Source organism: Urocitellus parryii, chromosome 7 (assembly GCF_045843805.1).
Source record: "Urocitellus parryii isolate mUroPar1 chromosome 7, mUroPar1.hap1, whole genome shotgun sequence".
Lineage (NCBI taxonomy): Eukaryota > Metazoa > Chordata > Mammalia > Rodentia > Sciuridae > Urocitellus > Urocitellus parryii.
Window position 1 is genome coordinate 129,640,941 of NC_135537.1, and position 14,868 is coordinate 129,655,808.

The window sequence follows — 14,868 nt, forward strand, 5'->3', positions numbered from 1 at the left end:
AGTGGCTCAAGAGGCTGAGGCAGGAAGATTGCAAGTTCAAAGCCAGCCTCAGCAAAATCGAGGTGCTAAGCAACTCAGTGAGACCCTGTCTCTAAAGAAAATACAAAATAGGAGTGAGGATGTGGTTCAGTGCCCCTGAGTTCAATCCCCAATAGCAAAAAAAAAAAAAAAAATGAAAACAAACACCCCATTAATGAGGATTTGGGAATCCCTGTGTCAGCCCTGGGACATAGAGAATATATGAATGTAGGATAATCCAGAAAAGATCTATCAAGGGCTGGGTGTAGTGGCACATGCCTGTAATCCCAGTGGTTTGGGAGGCTGAGACAGGAGGATCGCAGATTAAAAGAGAGCCTCAGCAATTTAGCTAGGCATTAAGCAACACAGTGAGACCCTGTCTATAAATAAAATGTAAAAAAGGGCTGGGGATGTGGCCCAGTGGTTAAGCCACTCAATACCTGGTACCAAAATTTAAAACAATCTACCAAGTTGTTGTATAGAACCTTGGGTGAGTGAAAGACCACTCACAGAAGGGAAGACTGTCCCCAAGTACCCTGCCTTTTGTCGAAATGTTAATGTAGCAAACTAAATGGTTTTCCTATGTACCACCTCAGTTAAATGGAAAAATGTTCCTGTTATCCACATTAAAATCTACAACAGCCTTAAACAAAGAAGCCACTCATCTTTTTAGCTTTTTAATTGCTGAGGGGCAGGAATCCTGTTTTGTGTTTAATAAGATTTCTTGGCACAGTTGGCTGACGCTGTGTTGATAAGTAAGATCAGGATCATTTAACTCCAAATGCCCTGAGAACATACTGAAGAAGGAAGGACAAAAGCCATCTAATAATGAATTGTAAATTGTGTAAGGGGAAAAGGAAATGAAGGCATGAGGAAGGCCCCGTAGTGCCTCAAAAAAGTAGGATGTCAGGAAAGAGGCACCTCTGGCAGAACTCTGAGGGCAGCTAGCCATGAATCCCAGCTACTTGGGAAAATGAGATAGGAGGATGCCAAGTTCAAGGCCAGCCTCAGCAACTTAGTGAGACACTGTCTCAAAATAAAAAGGGCTAAGGATATAGTTCAGTAGTAGAGCTCTTGCCTAGGATGTATGCAGTACCAGGTTCAGTCCCCAGTTGTGGGGTGGAGGGGATCCCAAGGGCCATGCTGGACTGGCTGGCCATTCCCTCTTCATTCAACTATAGCCTGACAGCCACCTGTGGCTTTCTGCCTCATCCCTACAGGCTGCCACAGACATTGATCATAGGTTATGAATTTCAAACTTGAAGGAATTGTACTTTGCTCCAAGGAAAATGTTCTGTTAGGCCAACAAATCAATAAAACCACTGCTGCTTTCTCCATCAGCCTCCAGGGAAGCATCAAACTGTCCTTTGCCTCAAACTGAAGCCTCAGGAGCATTCACCATGGGGCTCACCCCTAGAACCTGCACCTCAGACCCCAGGAGACACTGTCAAACTAGCCTTGGGATTCACTTTATTACTGGGAAATATCTCAATGGCCTCTCCTTAAATTGGTTACCAGGAGGCAAATTTCTCTTCACAATAGCTTCCCCGGCCAACTATCACAACTGTCCCCTCCTCAATGGCACCATTGCGCCTTCTTGTTCCTCTTCTTCCACATCAATCCCTTCTTCTCCCTCTCCACCCACAATTACTTCTTCCTCTCCCCTCAACTGCCCATTTCTCTCCCCTCCCCCCCAACAACTGCCCCTCCTTCTCCCCTCCCCCAACAACTATCCTTTGCTCCCTCTCCCACAACTGCCTCTTCCCCGCCACAACCGTCCCTTCCTACCCTCTCACTACTGTCCCTTTTCCCCAGGATTCCTTCCCTCTGACCTGACACACACCTCACGACGCCGACCCTCTCCTCCCTAGACAGACCGATGGGGCCACACCAGCTAAGAAGTTGCCCCGCTCGGCCCTCTGAGGCCCGCGCCTGTACGCGTCGCCATGGCAACCCCTGGCAGGGAGGAGTGAGTGGCGGGTTCGCAGTTCCTGCTCATGCGCCGTGGATCTTTGCTCTGCGGCCGCACCCCGCGCGGGTCTACCCTGCGTGGACCCAGGGCAAAAGGGCTGGGGGGTCTAGGGGAAAGCAAATAAGTCTGGAGGGCTGGAAGGTATGGGGGCCGTGTGTGAGGACCAAGTTGGAAAGACGGTGGCTGGAAACAATGCGCTGTGGTCCCTCAGGACCTTGAAAAGACTAGGGAACCCAAGTGCCCGAACCCCGCTCCCAGGTGTGTGGGCTACAGCCCAAACGGGTCCAGCAGATGGCGCCCGGAGTCCCGCCTGCAAGGCTCTTTCGCCATCTAAAAGGTGCTCCAGGATTTCCAGGCAGCCGTGGCTGCAGCTGGGTCCGGGAGAAAAACCGGGGCTGGAGCACCCCTGCCCTCCAGCGCGTTCCCCCTTCTTAGTCCGGACTGGGATCTAGGATTCCTGGGTGTCGCGGGCGGGGAAAGAGAAGGAAGACTGGAACTGGAATTTTTGAAATAGAAGGATTGGCTTTGCAAAACATGGGGGGGGGGGGTTTGGGGGGAGGTGGGGCGGGGGAGACAGGAGGCGGGGACTCCCTGGGGAAGGTGACCCGGCCGAGGAGGGGCTTTGCTCTCCATAGGAACAAAGGCTGCGTCCTGGGGAAGCGAGAGGAAGGGGTTGTAGAAGAGGGGCAGACCCCAAAGGATGCTAGGGGGCGCTGTGGGCTGGGGCCGCTTGAAGGCGCCTAGAAGACCAAGCTATACCTGGGCCCCTGAGAAGCTTTGGGGAGACGTGGGAAACACAGGGAGGAAGCAGAATCAGAGGGTTGGGGAGGTGCTCTCCCTGCTTCCATCAATAGTGCCTAATTAAGACAAAGCCAGCAGCGAGCCCACTGATTACATTTCCATGAGGAGCTAAATTGATGACATTTTCTTTGCTGGATGAGGAGAGAAGCTGGCACCTCAGTTCCCCGTTTTTCTGATGGGTGTTCACACCTGACAGGTCTCATTATGCCCATTTGTTACTACTGACAGGCGGGTGGATTAATCCACACCCTGACCTCACCATCCCCACTACCCTCCATCTTTATTTCCAGAATCTATAGCTCCTGCCCTTGTCCCATCCCTGTCACTACCATTATCTTTAAGGTAGATTTCTGGGCTCCGATTTAAGGCCTCCAACACAGCCCAGACTCTTGTTGCTGATATCAGGGATTGAAGGAAAGAAAGTTCCTGCCACACCCCAAAACCAGCTGCACGGCATGCAGTGCAAAGATGGGACATGTAAGTGATCTTCTAGCCAGATGGCAGAGAGAGCTGATGTGATTGGTCAGAACCCCTAGGGAAAAGCCCCAAAGGAGTAAATATTTGAGGGGAGGCATGAGGTGAGGAACCTCAAGGGCAGGTTCATGAGTCCCTCAGGGAAAAGAACTTTGCGTAGACCCCATTTCTTTTCTGACTTCCCTCTCAACTGTGGCTGTGCCTAGGGATCCCAGCCCCCCACATTATGCTAAATAGGTAATCAAACATCTCGCTTTGCTAATTACTGCTCAATCCGATTAAACGCTGCTGAAGCTCATCAACAGAGGTGGAGGTAGGGGGAAGAGATGAAGGGGGGCAGCCACAGCTGTGATGGGGGTCTTGTGCCCAGGGGATACTGGGGACAGCTGAGAAACAGTCAGGGTAGCAAGACAGCACATCCCAAAGGAAAGGGATAGAACAGTTGTACTCTCAAGTCCCTTAACCTTATATATCCTTCCAGCCACAGGCTGCCTGGAACCTTCATAACTCTCAGAACTCAGGCATCCGGCCATTCCCACAGCTCCCTAACACTCCCCTGTCCCACATTTAATAAGTTCTGTTCTCTCACTGTCAATATTTGATTTCTCAGAGCCATCTCCACGGAGAGGGGATTGGGAGAAGTCTTCCCTTCTTCCCCCCTACCTTGGCCTTCTCTGGCCCATCCCCAATCTCTTTGTGCCCCCAACCTTCTCTAAACTTACTGACTTAATGAAATGATATTAAAGTCTTAAGCAACTCCAAAAAGAATGGTTGTTATGGAAGAGAGTGGGCAGGGCGCCTGGGTCCCTGAGGGGAGCAAGAGCTGAGAAGAGGGAAAGGGAGCCATAGGCTAAAATCTAGAGGATCAATGGGGAGCATCAGATTTAGGGTCAGCTGGGGTGCCAGACTTCCAGATCTTGGCAGGAAGCAGGACATGAGGGCTGGGGGCTAGGAGAAGGTGGGAAGAGAGGACATTCAAAGGGTCAGGGTCTCCGTCCAGAGCATCCATCAGGATGGAGAGGCCAGGCAGTGGGTGGGGACAGGGCCTCTGTGCCAACAGCCTCCCTGCTGACTGTGCTCTGGGCTGGTCCCGTGAGAACTAAAGTGGATTCCTCTGCAACCCTGACTCATCCCTCTTTTCTCTTTCTCTCCCAGCAGCCCCCCACAGGTGATTTGTAGCTGATGCCCCCAGGATGGCAGGGGCCAGGACTGTCATTCCATGACATGAAGAACTAAGAGCTTCCAGAGAGAAGCGAACAGAGGCCAAGGGATGGAAAGCCAAGCACCACCCCTACCGTCCCCCCCACCCCATCTCACTCCCCTGGGGACCCTGGCCCAGCCCCAGTCCCCTTGGGGTGGTGGGAATGCAAGGACATTTGGCTGGGGCTGATTGATGAGGGAGGAGGCAGCCACTGGGCACTGAGGCTGCTGTTTGCTGAGCACACAGATTCCTCCCCACTCACCAGCTGCCGCCCCCTGAGGCTGCTCAGTTCCCTACCACCACCAGCTACTGGGTTTGCGGGGAGCTGATGCCTGAGTTTCTGATGGCAACAGGGGGTAAGAGGGAGAACCTGGAAATCAACAGCTACTTTAATTCCTTGTGATAATCCGAAGTACCTGGAACTGGTCCCTTCCACAATCCCTCCAGGACTCTGCCTTTCCTGCCACCTTCCAAACATCACTCTTCATGCCCAGTTGTTATTGCCATTCATTTTGAATCCTTTTTTCTTGTCCCCACCCAATTCTCTGAGCCCATGCCAGCCAGCCCCCTGCCTCCAAACCACCGTGCAGTACTTCTCCTGGCCTGCCTACAGACCTCAAAAATCTTCCAATAAGAGGGATCCCTGTGTCCATGGTTGTCTACATAGCCCTGTAGGAAGCTCTCTCTATATATTTTTTTTCATTCTAAACTAAAATTCCAGATGTGATATCAACCATTCCCCATCAAAAAGTTCCACTGTGCCGACAGGTTAGCACACGTCTATAATTCCAATGGCTCAGGAGAGGCAGGAATACAGCAAGTTTAAAGTCAGCCTCAGCAACTTAGCGAGACCCTTAACAACTTAGCAATACCTTGTCTCAAAAATTAAAATTTTTTTAAAAAGGGTCGGGGATGTGGCTCATTGGTTAAGCACCCCTGGATTCAGTCCCTGGTACCAAACAAACAAACAAACAACAACAACAACAACAACAAAAAAGTCCCACTGCAAGATGGGCACATGCCTATAACCCCAGCAGCTCAGGAGGCTGAGGCAAGAGAATTCAAGTTCAAGGCCACTTGGGTAACTTACAAGACTCTGTTTCAAAATTAAAAAATAAAAAGGAGCTAGGAATGTACTTCAGTTTTAGCCCTTAGGTTCAATCCCCAGTATAACAAAAACAAACAAAAAAACAACACACACATACACACATACCCACACCCCAAAAACATTGCAATCCCTGGCCACGTATCTCTTTTTTTAACACCCCTCACCCCACGTGGAATTTGTATCTCTTGGCAGCTTCTGTTTGGAAAGATGGCAAAATCTGCACTCTGTCTTTAGCTCAGCCCTCAGGACAACTTTGATCCTATGCTGTTTGGGACCACTTTAGCTTCATGGTCCTCAGCCCTCTTGGTCCCTTTGCTTCCACTCTGCCTGTCTCCTTGGATTCTGTGCTTTAGACTTTGTGTCCTAGCCCCTGAAAACTTATCATCCTTGCCCTCCCAGATCTCAAAACATACTTGAAGAAAACGCAACTAATTCAAACAAAGGAGCAGAAAGGAGATTGAGTTGGATCAGCTCGATAAATGTGGGTTCTCGACCCTAAGTAACTTGCTCCCCTACAGGCTGAGGCTAGGGAAGAACAGGACATATCTGGACCATATGTATGGTGTGATGTCCTCCTTGCTATTCCCAGACACACCAAGATTTCACCTCTGTGCCTTTGCACTTGCTGTCCCCTCCGTCTGGCATGCTCTTCCTCATATAGTGCCTGACTTACTCCTTCTCATTATTCCAGGTCCTCAATATTCCAGTTCCTGGTTATTTCAGAGGGGTCTTTCTGACCTCCTAACCTGAAGCATTTTACTCTCCATCCTGTCACTCTGCTTTCACTACCTGAAATTGCATTATACTGTTCCCCTTCAAAAACAATGTAGCCAGATTCAAGCCTGTAATTCCAGCAACTTGGGAAGATGAGCCAGGAGGACCAAAAGTTCAAGGCCAACCTCAGCAACTCAGTGAGACCCTGTCTCAAAATAAAAAATGAAAAGGATTGGGGATGTAATTCAGTAGCGAAGTGCCCCTGGGTTTAATCCCCATTAAAAAAAAAAAAAAAGAAAGAAAGAAAAAGAAAAACACCTGTGGACTTCAGAGATGGGGTGTAGCTTGGTGGTAGAGTACTTGGCCAGCATGTGGGAGGACCTGGGTTTAAATCCCAGTACCCTCAAGGGGGGGGGGGCATAAAAATATAAAACAAAACAATGTGGTTTCATGAAAGCAGGGACTTTGTCTTATTCACCACATATTCCCAGTGCCTGAAATAGTACCTGGAACAAAGTAGATGTGACGTTGAGTGACTGAATGAGTGGACAAATGAATGTCTTCCAGCCCCTCTATTCTTTCTTGTTATAGTTGTTATCCTACGAGGGTATTTATTTACTTGCACCCAAAAAGCCAACAGGATGTCATGTGTCATTCTGTGTGGAACACAGCATTTTCAAAAAGCTCAAAAGATTCGCAAGTCACTGCACACAGGAAAGGCTGTAGGAGTCGTGTTGATAATGTCAGGTGGTTGGCAGGGAGTCTATGGATGCCAGTGCTCTGAGGGGGTGTGTCCCAGGGCACTGTGGGTATGTGCTGTTCCTCTCCCCAGCTGTGCATCTGTCCCCAGGTGTCTTCCTGTCTCTCAGCCCGTTATGATGTCTTGGCTGCTTTGGTGAGGTGTTTGTCACAGAGACTATTTGTCCCCACTTCTCTTCCCTCTTGTCTCTCCACCTGTACCTCTAGATGTATGTGTCAGGGAGACTCTCCCTCAGCTCCCTTGCCCCCTCACACACACAGCCCTGCCCCAGTCTTGGACCCCTCCCTTTCGCAGTGGGCCCTGTTGCTGGGCTCTGGGTTGCCATAGTGACGGTTGCCAAGTCCCTGAGGCTGATAGCCAGCGATGGGGCTGTCGGCTCCATCCACGCGGGAGGCTGAGGGGGGCTTCCCATTGTGTGGAGAAGGGGATGTTGCCAAGACAACCAACCCCCACTAAGGGCCAGGGACCAGCCCTTCCACCCCCCTCGAGCCTCCCCACCTCGGGCTGCTCCAGTGTGGGCTCAGAAGGCAGGAATAAATTCCAGACAGCCCAGCACCTGGCCTCCCAATTTTCAACACCCCTCCTGCAGTGCCTGCACCTCTTAGGACCCAGACCTCTTGCTGAGACAAGGGGAAGGGTCCCAATGGACAGAGGAGGAGAAGGGGGACCCCTTGACCTCCAGGCAGATGGGAGACAGCAGGAGGGGACCTAAAGTCAGGGGCGGGGTGGGGAGGGCAGAGGTTGTGACCCCTGCTGACTCGCTCCAGTGATGCTCCTGACGGCTGCTTTTGTGGTTGAAGAATAGGACTGAGTCTGGGGGGCTGGGCACCTGGGCTTTTTGGGGGAGAAAAGCCTGGGCTATGGGTACACAAGCAGCCAGGAGATGGGCACTTGACACCTGACTCCTTCCTACTTTCTTCATGCCTCCCCATGTGAGTCCCCAACAGCCAAACTCTGAGTTAGAGGTCCTCCAAGTAGGGACGGGAGGGAATACTTTAACACATGACACATTTCCATCACTTCACTACTAATTGCAACTTCCTAGCCACCCAGGTGCTTTGATTTAGTGATAGACACTGGCAGCTGCCATGTATGACTATATATTCACATACTTCCTCATTTGACTATAATGGCAAGCCCCCTCCCCCTTGGGTTCTCCCTGGGTGGGAGGTGATTAGAGGTGATTGCCTTCCCCAGACTTCTCTCCAAGCCCAGCATTCCCTCCCCATGCACTGTACCACCTACCTCACCACTCCAACCAACCTTCTCTCTGCCCATTCCCCTTGGTTTCCTGTGACCCAACCCTCGGCTCCAAAGCCATCACCAGACTCACATCCAGTCATTCTCCAGTCTTTCTTGTCAACTTTTGAAGTTTTTTATTCTTTTTTTGGTTTTTGTTGTTCAAATTTCCCTTTTTACAGTAAAACTATTGAGGTGACGGCTGTACCCCGCCACCTCCCCCATGGCAATATCAACTTCCTGTTCCCTGGAAGGAGCTGGGAACTACAGCACCAGAGAGATTGATCTGGTCTCTGGTGAACAAAGCAACCATCTTGGCTGGTGATTGAGGTGGCCAACTTGGTGCCCAAGGGCAGCTTTGATCTAATAAAACTGAGCTGGGAGGAAACTGAGGCAACAGCCAATTGAGCACTAGAAGGCAGGAAGAGGTATAGACTGGTCACTATGGAAACAGCAGCTGTTGCTAAGTACCACTGTCAACTAGACCAGTCTAGGTAGGCCACCATTTTGGTCACTAAGAAGGGAGCTGTGTTGAGAGGATGGGATGAACAAGACAGCCATCTGGTTACTGGGGGAGAACACATGGGCTCTTGGGGCAGTCCTGTGATTAACAGAGATTATATTGGGATACGGAAAGGGAAGAACAAGACAAATTAGGCCTGCCACAGCAGATGGCAGTCATCTTAGCTGTCCTAAAATCACACAGAGCACAAGGGAAGGGAGATCCTGGGAAGTGCCACTGAATACTAGGAAAGTCCTCCTCAGTCCACCTCTGTCCCCTTATAGTCAGTAAGTTCCAGCTTCCTCCTGAAACAGGAAGTTCCTCCTGCCCCTTTCTCCACAGGGTAAGAACCATCCACTTCCCACCCCCCAATCCCCCAGACTAAGCCACTTGGAGTTCCAGCCAGACCACTTCCTATTTCAGAAGTGCTACTTCCTGTCCTGGATGAAGGCACTTCCAGTTCCTGCTGCACTGCTTCTGCCACTTCCCAGGCCATTTCTGTCCAGGCCTGGTCACTTCTTGACTGGAGCAAGTCACTTCCTGTCCCAAGTGGCCCATTCAGCATCAGACCATGTCCACAATGTCCCAACAGGTTCATATCTTGCTATCAGCCACTGGACAAAACGGGACACTTCTTCTCATGGTAGCTGTCGTGACCCAACCACCCCAAATGGCTGGAGTAAGTATGTAGAGGCCTGGGGCAGGGCAGAGAAGGAGGCCCTGCTGCCCATGCCCTGATCTGGGGTGGAGTGCCAGAGCCTTCCCCATAAGGCCCCCATTTTTGGCGGACTGAGAGGAGCGGTTGTATGAGAGGTCAGGAGGGAGGCCAAGAGCTAAGGGGAAAAATGCTTTGACACCCCCACCCAGGAGTTGGGAGAGGCACAGGATAAGAAGCCAAGAGGGTAGAGGGAGATGTAAGGAGGAGGATGTTAGGGAAGAAGAACAGAACAGACCTAGAGACAGGAGAGAGAGAAAGAATAAAAGATAAGAGAGAAGAGAAAAACTGTGAGAGGCAGAAAGAAAGAGGTGCCAACCAAAAGACAGACCGTCCCGCCCCTACTCTGGGTGGATGAGGGAGACAAGAACACCTGGGTCGTGGTCAGAGAGGAGGCTGAGCCTGTGTCCCCTCCCCCAGGGATTCAGAGACAGAGGGATGCCCATGGCTAAGCCAAAGGGCAGGAGGGGGGGAAGTGGAAGTCTTAAGGGATCCTAAAAGTGGACACGAGGGCAATAGCCAGGAGGAGCTAAGGAGCTGGCAGGGCAAAGGGGGCCAAGGAGATGCCAGAGGTGTCCCTCAAACCATGAATTAAACTGAAGGAGCACCCCCCCAAAAAAGGGCTGGATTCAGGAGAGCCAGGTAGGAGGAGCCCTCATACCTTGTAGTAGATGTTTGGAGGGCTCTGGGGGGGCCCATCCTGCACGATGTACACAGGATGCCCATAGTCGCCACTCACCTTCTCATAGTGGGGACAAAAGGGGGGATCTGCAGCCCCACCGCCCCGCAGAGCTATCCCTAGCTCCCCAGGCTCAGCCTCCCGAGGTCCCATTCCACCTCCCGCCCCCAGGCCCAGAGACCCTCCCCTCCCAAAGGAGCCGGGACCAGGGTGGCGACTCTCCGAAGGCTTGGCCCGCCGTCTCCGCCAACACATGGCACCCCCAGCCCCTGCCACGCCCAGCAAGAGCAGCGCCAGCCCCCCTGCTGCCCCAGCCACTGCAGGCATGCTGGGAGGGGGCAGGGGGCCTTCAGCACCCCGGGAGGTTGCATTGCTGGTGGGGTCACCTGGCAGGGAAGGGGTGAAGGAGGAAAGAGGGGGAGGGGCTGAAGGAGCAACCTGGACATCTGGACACCCAGCCCTGGGGGTCCCCATGGGCTTCCCCAGTAGTGTCCAGGACCCCTGGGAACCCTAACTCCCCTCCCCCCACACCCCACTCAGAATCCAGGTGTCCAGCTCTGCAGCTTCCTGCCACGTAGTCCTCCCCACTTCTCTGACAGCACTGATTGAAGCACTGACTTGGCTAATTAGTTCTAATTGAGTCTCTTCCTCATTTGGCTTCCATTGCCCTCCTACCCTCCCATCCTCTCTTCTCTTTCCTGTATCACCACCCCCAAAAAGGGAGAGGGAAAGAGAGGGCAAGGGTAGGGGAATGGGGGTCTGAGAGCAGAGAGGGCAGGGGCCGGTTCCCTGGTTCTTACCTGGCATGCTTTCCTTCCCAGGCTCCAGGCTGTGGGCTGCCCCTCGGTCTCTCTCCATGGGCATTTCAGACACAGGTTTTCGGGGAACAGCCCCTCCTCGGGGACCTGGAGATAAGGAAGACCTGAGAGAGGGGGTGCTGAGACAACAGCCCCTGACCATGATGGTACTGCCTGGACCTCCCCAGCTCATAGAAGGTATCCCACAGCCACACTCACTTTGTCCCACTCGGAGAAGCACCTTCATGCCTCTGGTTAGGCACACACCTCCCTGTAAACTCTCCAGGCCTTCCCGGGTCCCATCTGATGTGGCTGGAAGAAAAGAACAGAGGGAGAGGTTGACATTCTAGGATCTAACCCTTCTAATTCTGTTCCCATGCCCTGGGAGGACGGCACAGGGGTTCTCCCTCTTGATTCCCATGATCCCCTTCCCTCACTAGTCCTCCATCCCAGGGACAACCCCCCATTTGACCCTGCCCTCTGCCCAGCAGTACCAATTATGTAGTAATCATGGTGCGAGCGGAACTCATGGCCCCAGAGGTTAGGGCTGTATTCCTGGAACTTGATGGTGAAGCGGAGATCCAGATCTGGCCGGTCACAAGTGAGAAGAAGGTTTGGGGCAGGGGGTGCCTCGCAGCGCCGACCCTGGGCACCCCCTACCAGGTACAGCTTGTAGAACTCATAATTAGGAGAGGAGTGGGGGCCAGGAGGTCTGGCCCGGGGGCAGAGCAGGTCTAGCCGGTCCCCAATCTGAGGGTAGAGCACATAACCACCCTCTGCCTGGAACCTATGGGGAGGAGGGCAAGGTGGGCAAGGATGAGATGTCAGGGGTGTGGCCCCAAAGCTTTCCCTCCCTCACCCACAACCTCCAGGACAGCATTGCTTAGCTCCTGCCTGCCTGCCTTTGTCTGAGCAGAAAGTCTGTTCTTTGAGCACAGGCACCAAGGACTCTGCGAGCTCACATCAGAAGCAGCAGGAAGCCAGGCTCAGAGGTCTCCTGCCCCTTGGTGTGCCCAAATGCACTCTTCAGCCCGCCCTCACCACATGCACACTGCCATCTCCCGCTCCATCACCGGTGCGGTTGCCATGGCAACAGGATGCCAGTTACCAAGGAGCTGGCCTCTCTGGAACCACACAGCCCACCCCTCCCAGGTGATTTCACTATTCCATGGCAGTCAACCATGGGGGCAGAGCCTCCCATTCTCCAGGCCACCACCAAATCTCAAGGCAAAGGAGGCAAGGTGGGGGTGGGGAAAGGGGTGTGGAAGGTAATCCAGACCAGTGTCCCAAGTTAGCCAGTTATGGGGAAGGAGAAAATATCTGGTTTGGCAATGGTCCTAAGCGGGGATAATGGGAATGAGGGTGTGGAGTCCAGCGGCTCAGGTCATTCCCTTGCTCAGTTCACCCACGCTGGGGCTCAGACTTCCTGGGGAAAATGTTCTATCACTTTGGAGTTGAAGTAGTTGACTTTTCTAACCACAACTAACCCTGTATCTCTAGGGCCAGTGGGCTGGGGAATCCACCAGCCTACCACAAACATAAACTGCATCTCCCTGCACCTCCTTGCACCTTCACAGCTGAGACAGGGTCTCAGGTCTAGGTCCCAGGGGACTACTTACTGCCTCCTATTTTCCCAGACTCCCAAATGACCCACGCCCTCCCACCCACTATCTCAAAGAGCCCCCAAGACATACTGCCTTTTCTCAACTCCTTCAGATAAAGCCACACTAGATACTCAAACTGCAGCCCTAAGTTGGAGAGTGGGGCAGCTTGAAGACAGAAAAGACACTGAAATTATCCCCAAAGAGATATGGGAAGAAAGGAGGGATACCAGGACCCACAAGTGAGAGGAAGGCTAGGAAGAAAAGAGAAGAACAATAATCCTAGCCCTACTTTCATGAGCATATACTATGTTCAAACACCTTACCTCTAACCCTCATAACAGATGTAAGAATTGAGGATACAAACTCAGAAAGGTTAAGTGACATGCCCAAGGCTACACAGTTGAAAGCGGCAGAGCTAGGATTAAGACCAAGAATTTGATAAGCTCCAAAGCCCACCACCCTCCCATGGCCTCCCACAGCCTCTCCAGGGAAGTAATTTTCAAAAAAAAACAGAATCCTTTTGCTAGTGGGAAGGGGAACTGCACTGGAGGCAAGGGACCAGATGACCTCCCCAAGGTTCTGTCCTATCCTGTGTGACTTGAAGTTTCATCTGACCCCTGGCCTCTTTTCAGAGCAAAGCAAGCATGGAACAGAGGCCCTGATGGAAGAGTTTGCAGCAGGGACAGGGGGAGGGGGCAACAGAGTCCTCAGGACTACAGAGGCAAGAAGGAAAGAAGAAGGCTTGAGGAGGCTCAAGGCTTTCTCCAGAAAAAAGTCCCCAAGACAGGAAGGCAGGAATACGGTCCTGGCTGGGAAACTGTTCTGCCAGGGTTCACCAAACCTCTCTCCCTGGCTGTGGGCAAGAGTTGGGATACAAGACTATCAAGTCAAGAAGTCTTGGAGAAGCTGTTCCCAGAGCCCCCAAACTAAGCCCCCTTCCCTTCCATTTCCAACCCTGAGCCTCTTCTGGGAGGGAGCCACCCCTGCCTTCCCCTCAGCTCCTGAGCAGCCCCTACTCAGCGGCTCTCTCCTGAGAACTGACATTAACCAGGCTCCCTCCAAGCCCGCCCCATGTAGGTCTCCCACAGATTCAAATAACCACTCCACTGCCCTCCCGCTGCCCACAAACTTTTTTATCTTTGCCCCCTTTGAGGTTTCCAAACTCCTGACACATGGTCATCACCACCCACCTCCAGCTCTGTGTGGGACCCAGGAATCTGACCCCCGAGATCACAGCTGTCTGGTAACCCATCACCTCAGATCGGGGCTCCAGCACCTTCCCTCCAGCCTCCTCCCGGCTCAGGGAACCCAGGTCCCCAGTCCCCAAAGATTCCATACCCCCTGTCCATAGGGTCTGGGGTCTCCCCAGCCCAGGCCGCTCACCTCTTGTTCGCCGAGTTCCAGTAGACGGGCTCCAGGCTGAGCCCGGACACCAGCCCCAAAAAACCCAGCAGCAGCAGGGCCCCGACTCGCACGCCCCCCGGCCCAGAATGGGGGGCCCCCATGACCCCGCCAAGGCCTGGGGGGCGGGGCACCAACTCCCCCAAAGTCGCTCACCCCCAGGGGTGACTGCCTTGGCTGCCTGGCTGTTGAGCGAGGATCACCCTGGTGAGTGGCTGATGCCCCCAGCTCCCTCGCGGACCCGCTTCCTGCTCTGCCCGCGCCCCGGTTCCAGAGCGCTCAGCCCCACAAGAGCTCTTCCAGGGGCCGTCTGCAGGCGCCCTACGCTCCCCGGGCCCACGCGCCAGCACCCCGGGAATTGTGCGCCGGCCTAAGTGGGGGACCGGGGGACCCGGGGGCTGGGCGGGGGCGGCATGGGGCGCCAGGCGAAGGAGCGAGGAAGGGGACGCCGAGCCGGAGCCCCAGCCTCGCCGGGATTGAGGGCAGCGGGCTAAGGGAGGAAACCAGTCCCGAGCCCAGGAGGGGGGAGTTAAAGGAGAGGCGGGGAGGGGGAGAGGATGGTGGAGGGAAAAACCGGAGCTGGAGCTCAGGCGGAGCGGGCGGCAGCATCCCGCGGCCCACGCCCCCCACACCTCCCTCACCTCGCGCACCTCCCGCCCGCCCGCCGCGGCCGCCTCGCCCGCCGCCCCGCCTCGCTGCCTAGCGCGGTCTCTCACGCCCCCTTTGTCTCTCTGTCTCGGTCTCTGACTGAGTTGCTGCGCGTCTCCCCTTCCTGCCCTCCGATCACCGGAGCGGTTGGAATCTTCCTTTCTCGGATCCAGAAAGACTCTCGCCCTCTCCACCCCGAGGAACCCACCCCTTTGACTCCCGCAGCCTCCTCCTC

General features: G+C 53.6%; 1 protein-coding gene across 1 annotated transcript; it reads right to left on the bottom strand.

Annotated features, from left to right (window-relative positions):
* Window positions 1–10,159: 10,159 nt before the first annotated feature.
* Efnb3 (ephrin B3) lies at window positions 10,160–14,089 on the bottom strand. The gene is made up of 5 exons (XM_026390643.2): window positions 13,968–14,089; window positions 11,475–11,767; window positions 11,200–11,292; window positions 10,984–11,088; window positions 10,160–10,569 (listed from the first exon to the last, which is right to left on the bottom strand). The coding sequence occupies exons 1-5, from the start codon at window positions 14,087–14,089 to the stop codon at window positions 10,160–10,162; spliced, it is 1,023 nt and encodes a 340-aa protein (XP_026246428.1).
* Window positions 14,090–14,868: the final 779 nt, after the last annotated feature.

Bases quoted from the DNA above. Each gene is read 5' to 3' on its own strand.
- Efnb3 (XM_026390643.2), bottom strand. From the start codon at position 14,089: ATGGGGGCCCCCCATTCTGGGCCGGGGGGCGTGCGAGTCGGGGCCCTG. The intron at 11,293-11,474 runs GTACTGCTGGGC...CTTTTCTTCCAG, and splicing joins CCATGATTACTACATAATTG to CCACATCAGATGGGACCCGG. The intron at 11,089-11,199 runs GTGAGTGTGGCT...CCTTATCTCCAG, and splicing joins GCTTCTCCGAGTGGGACAAA to GTCCCCGAGGAGGGGCTGTT.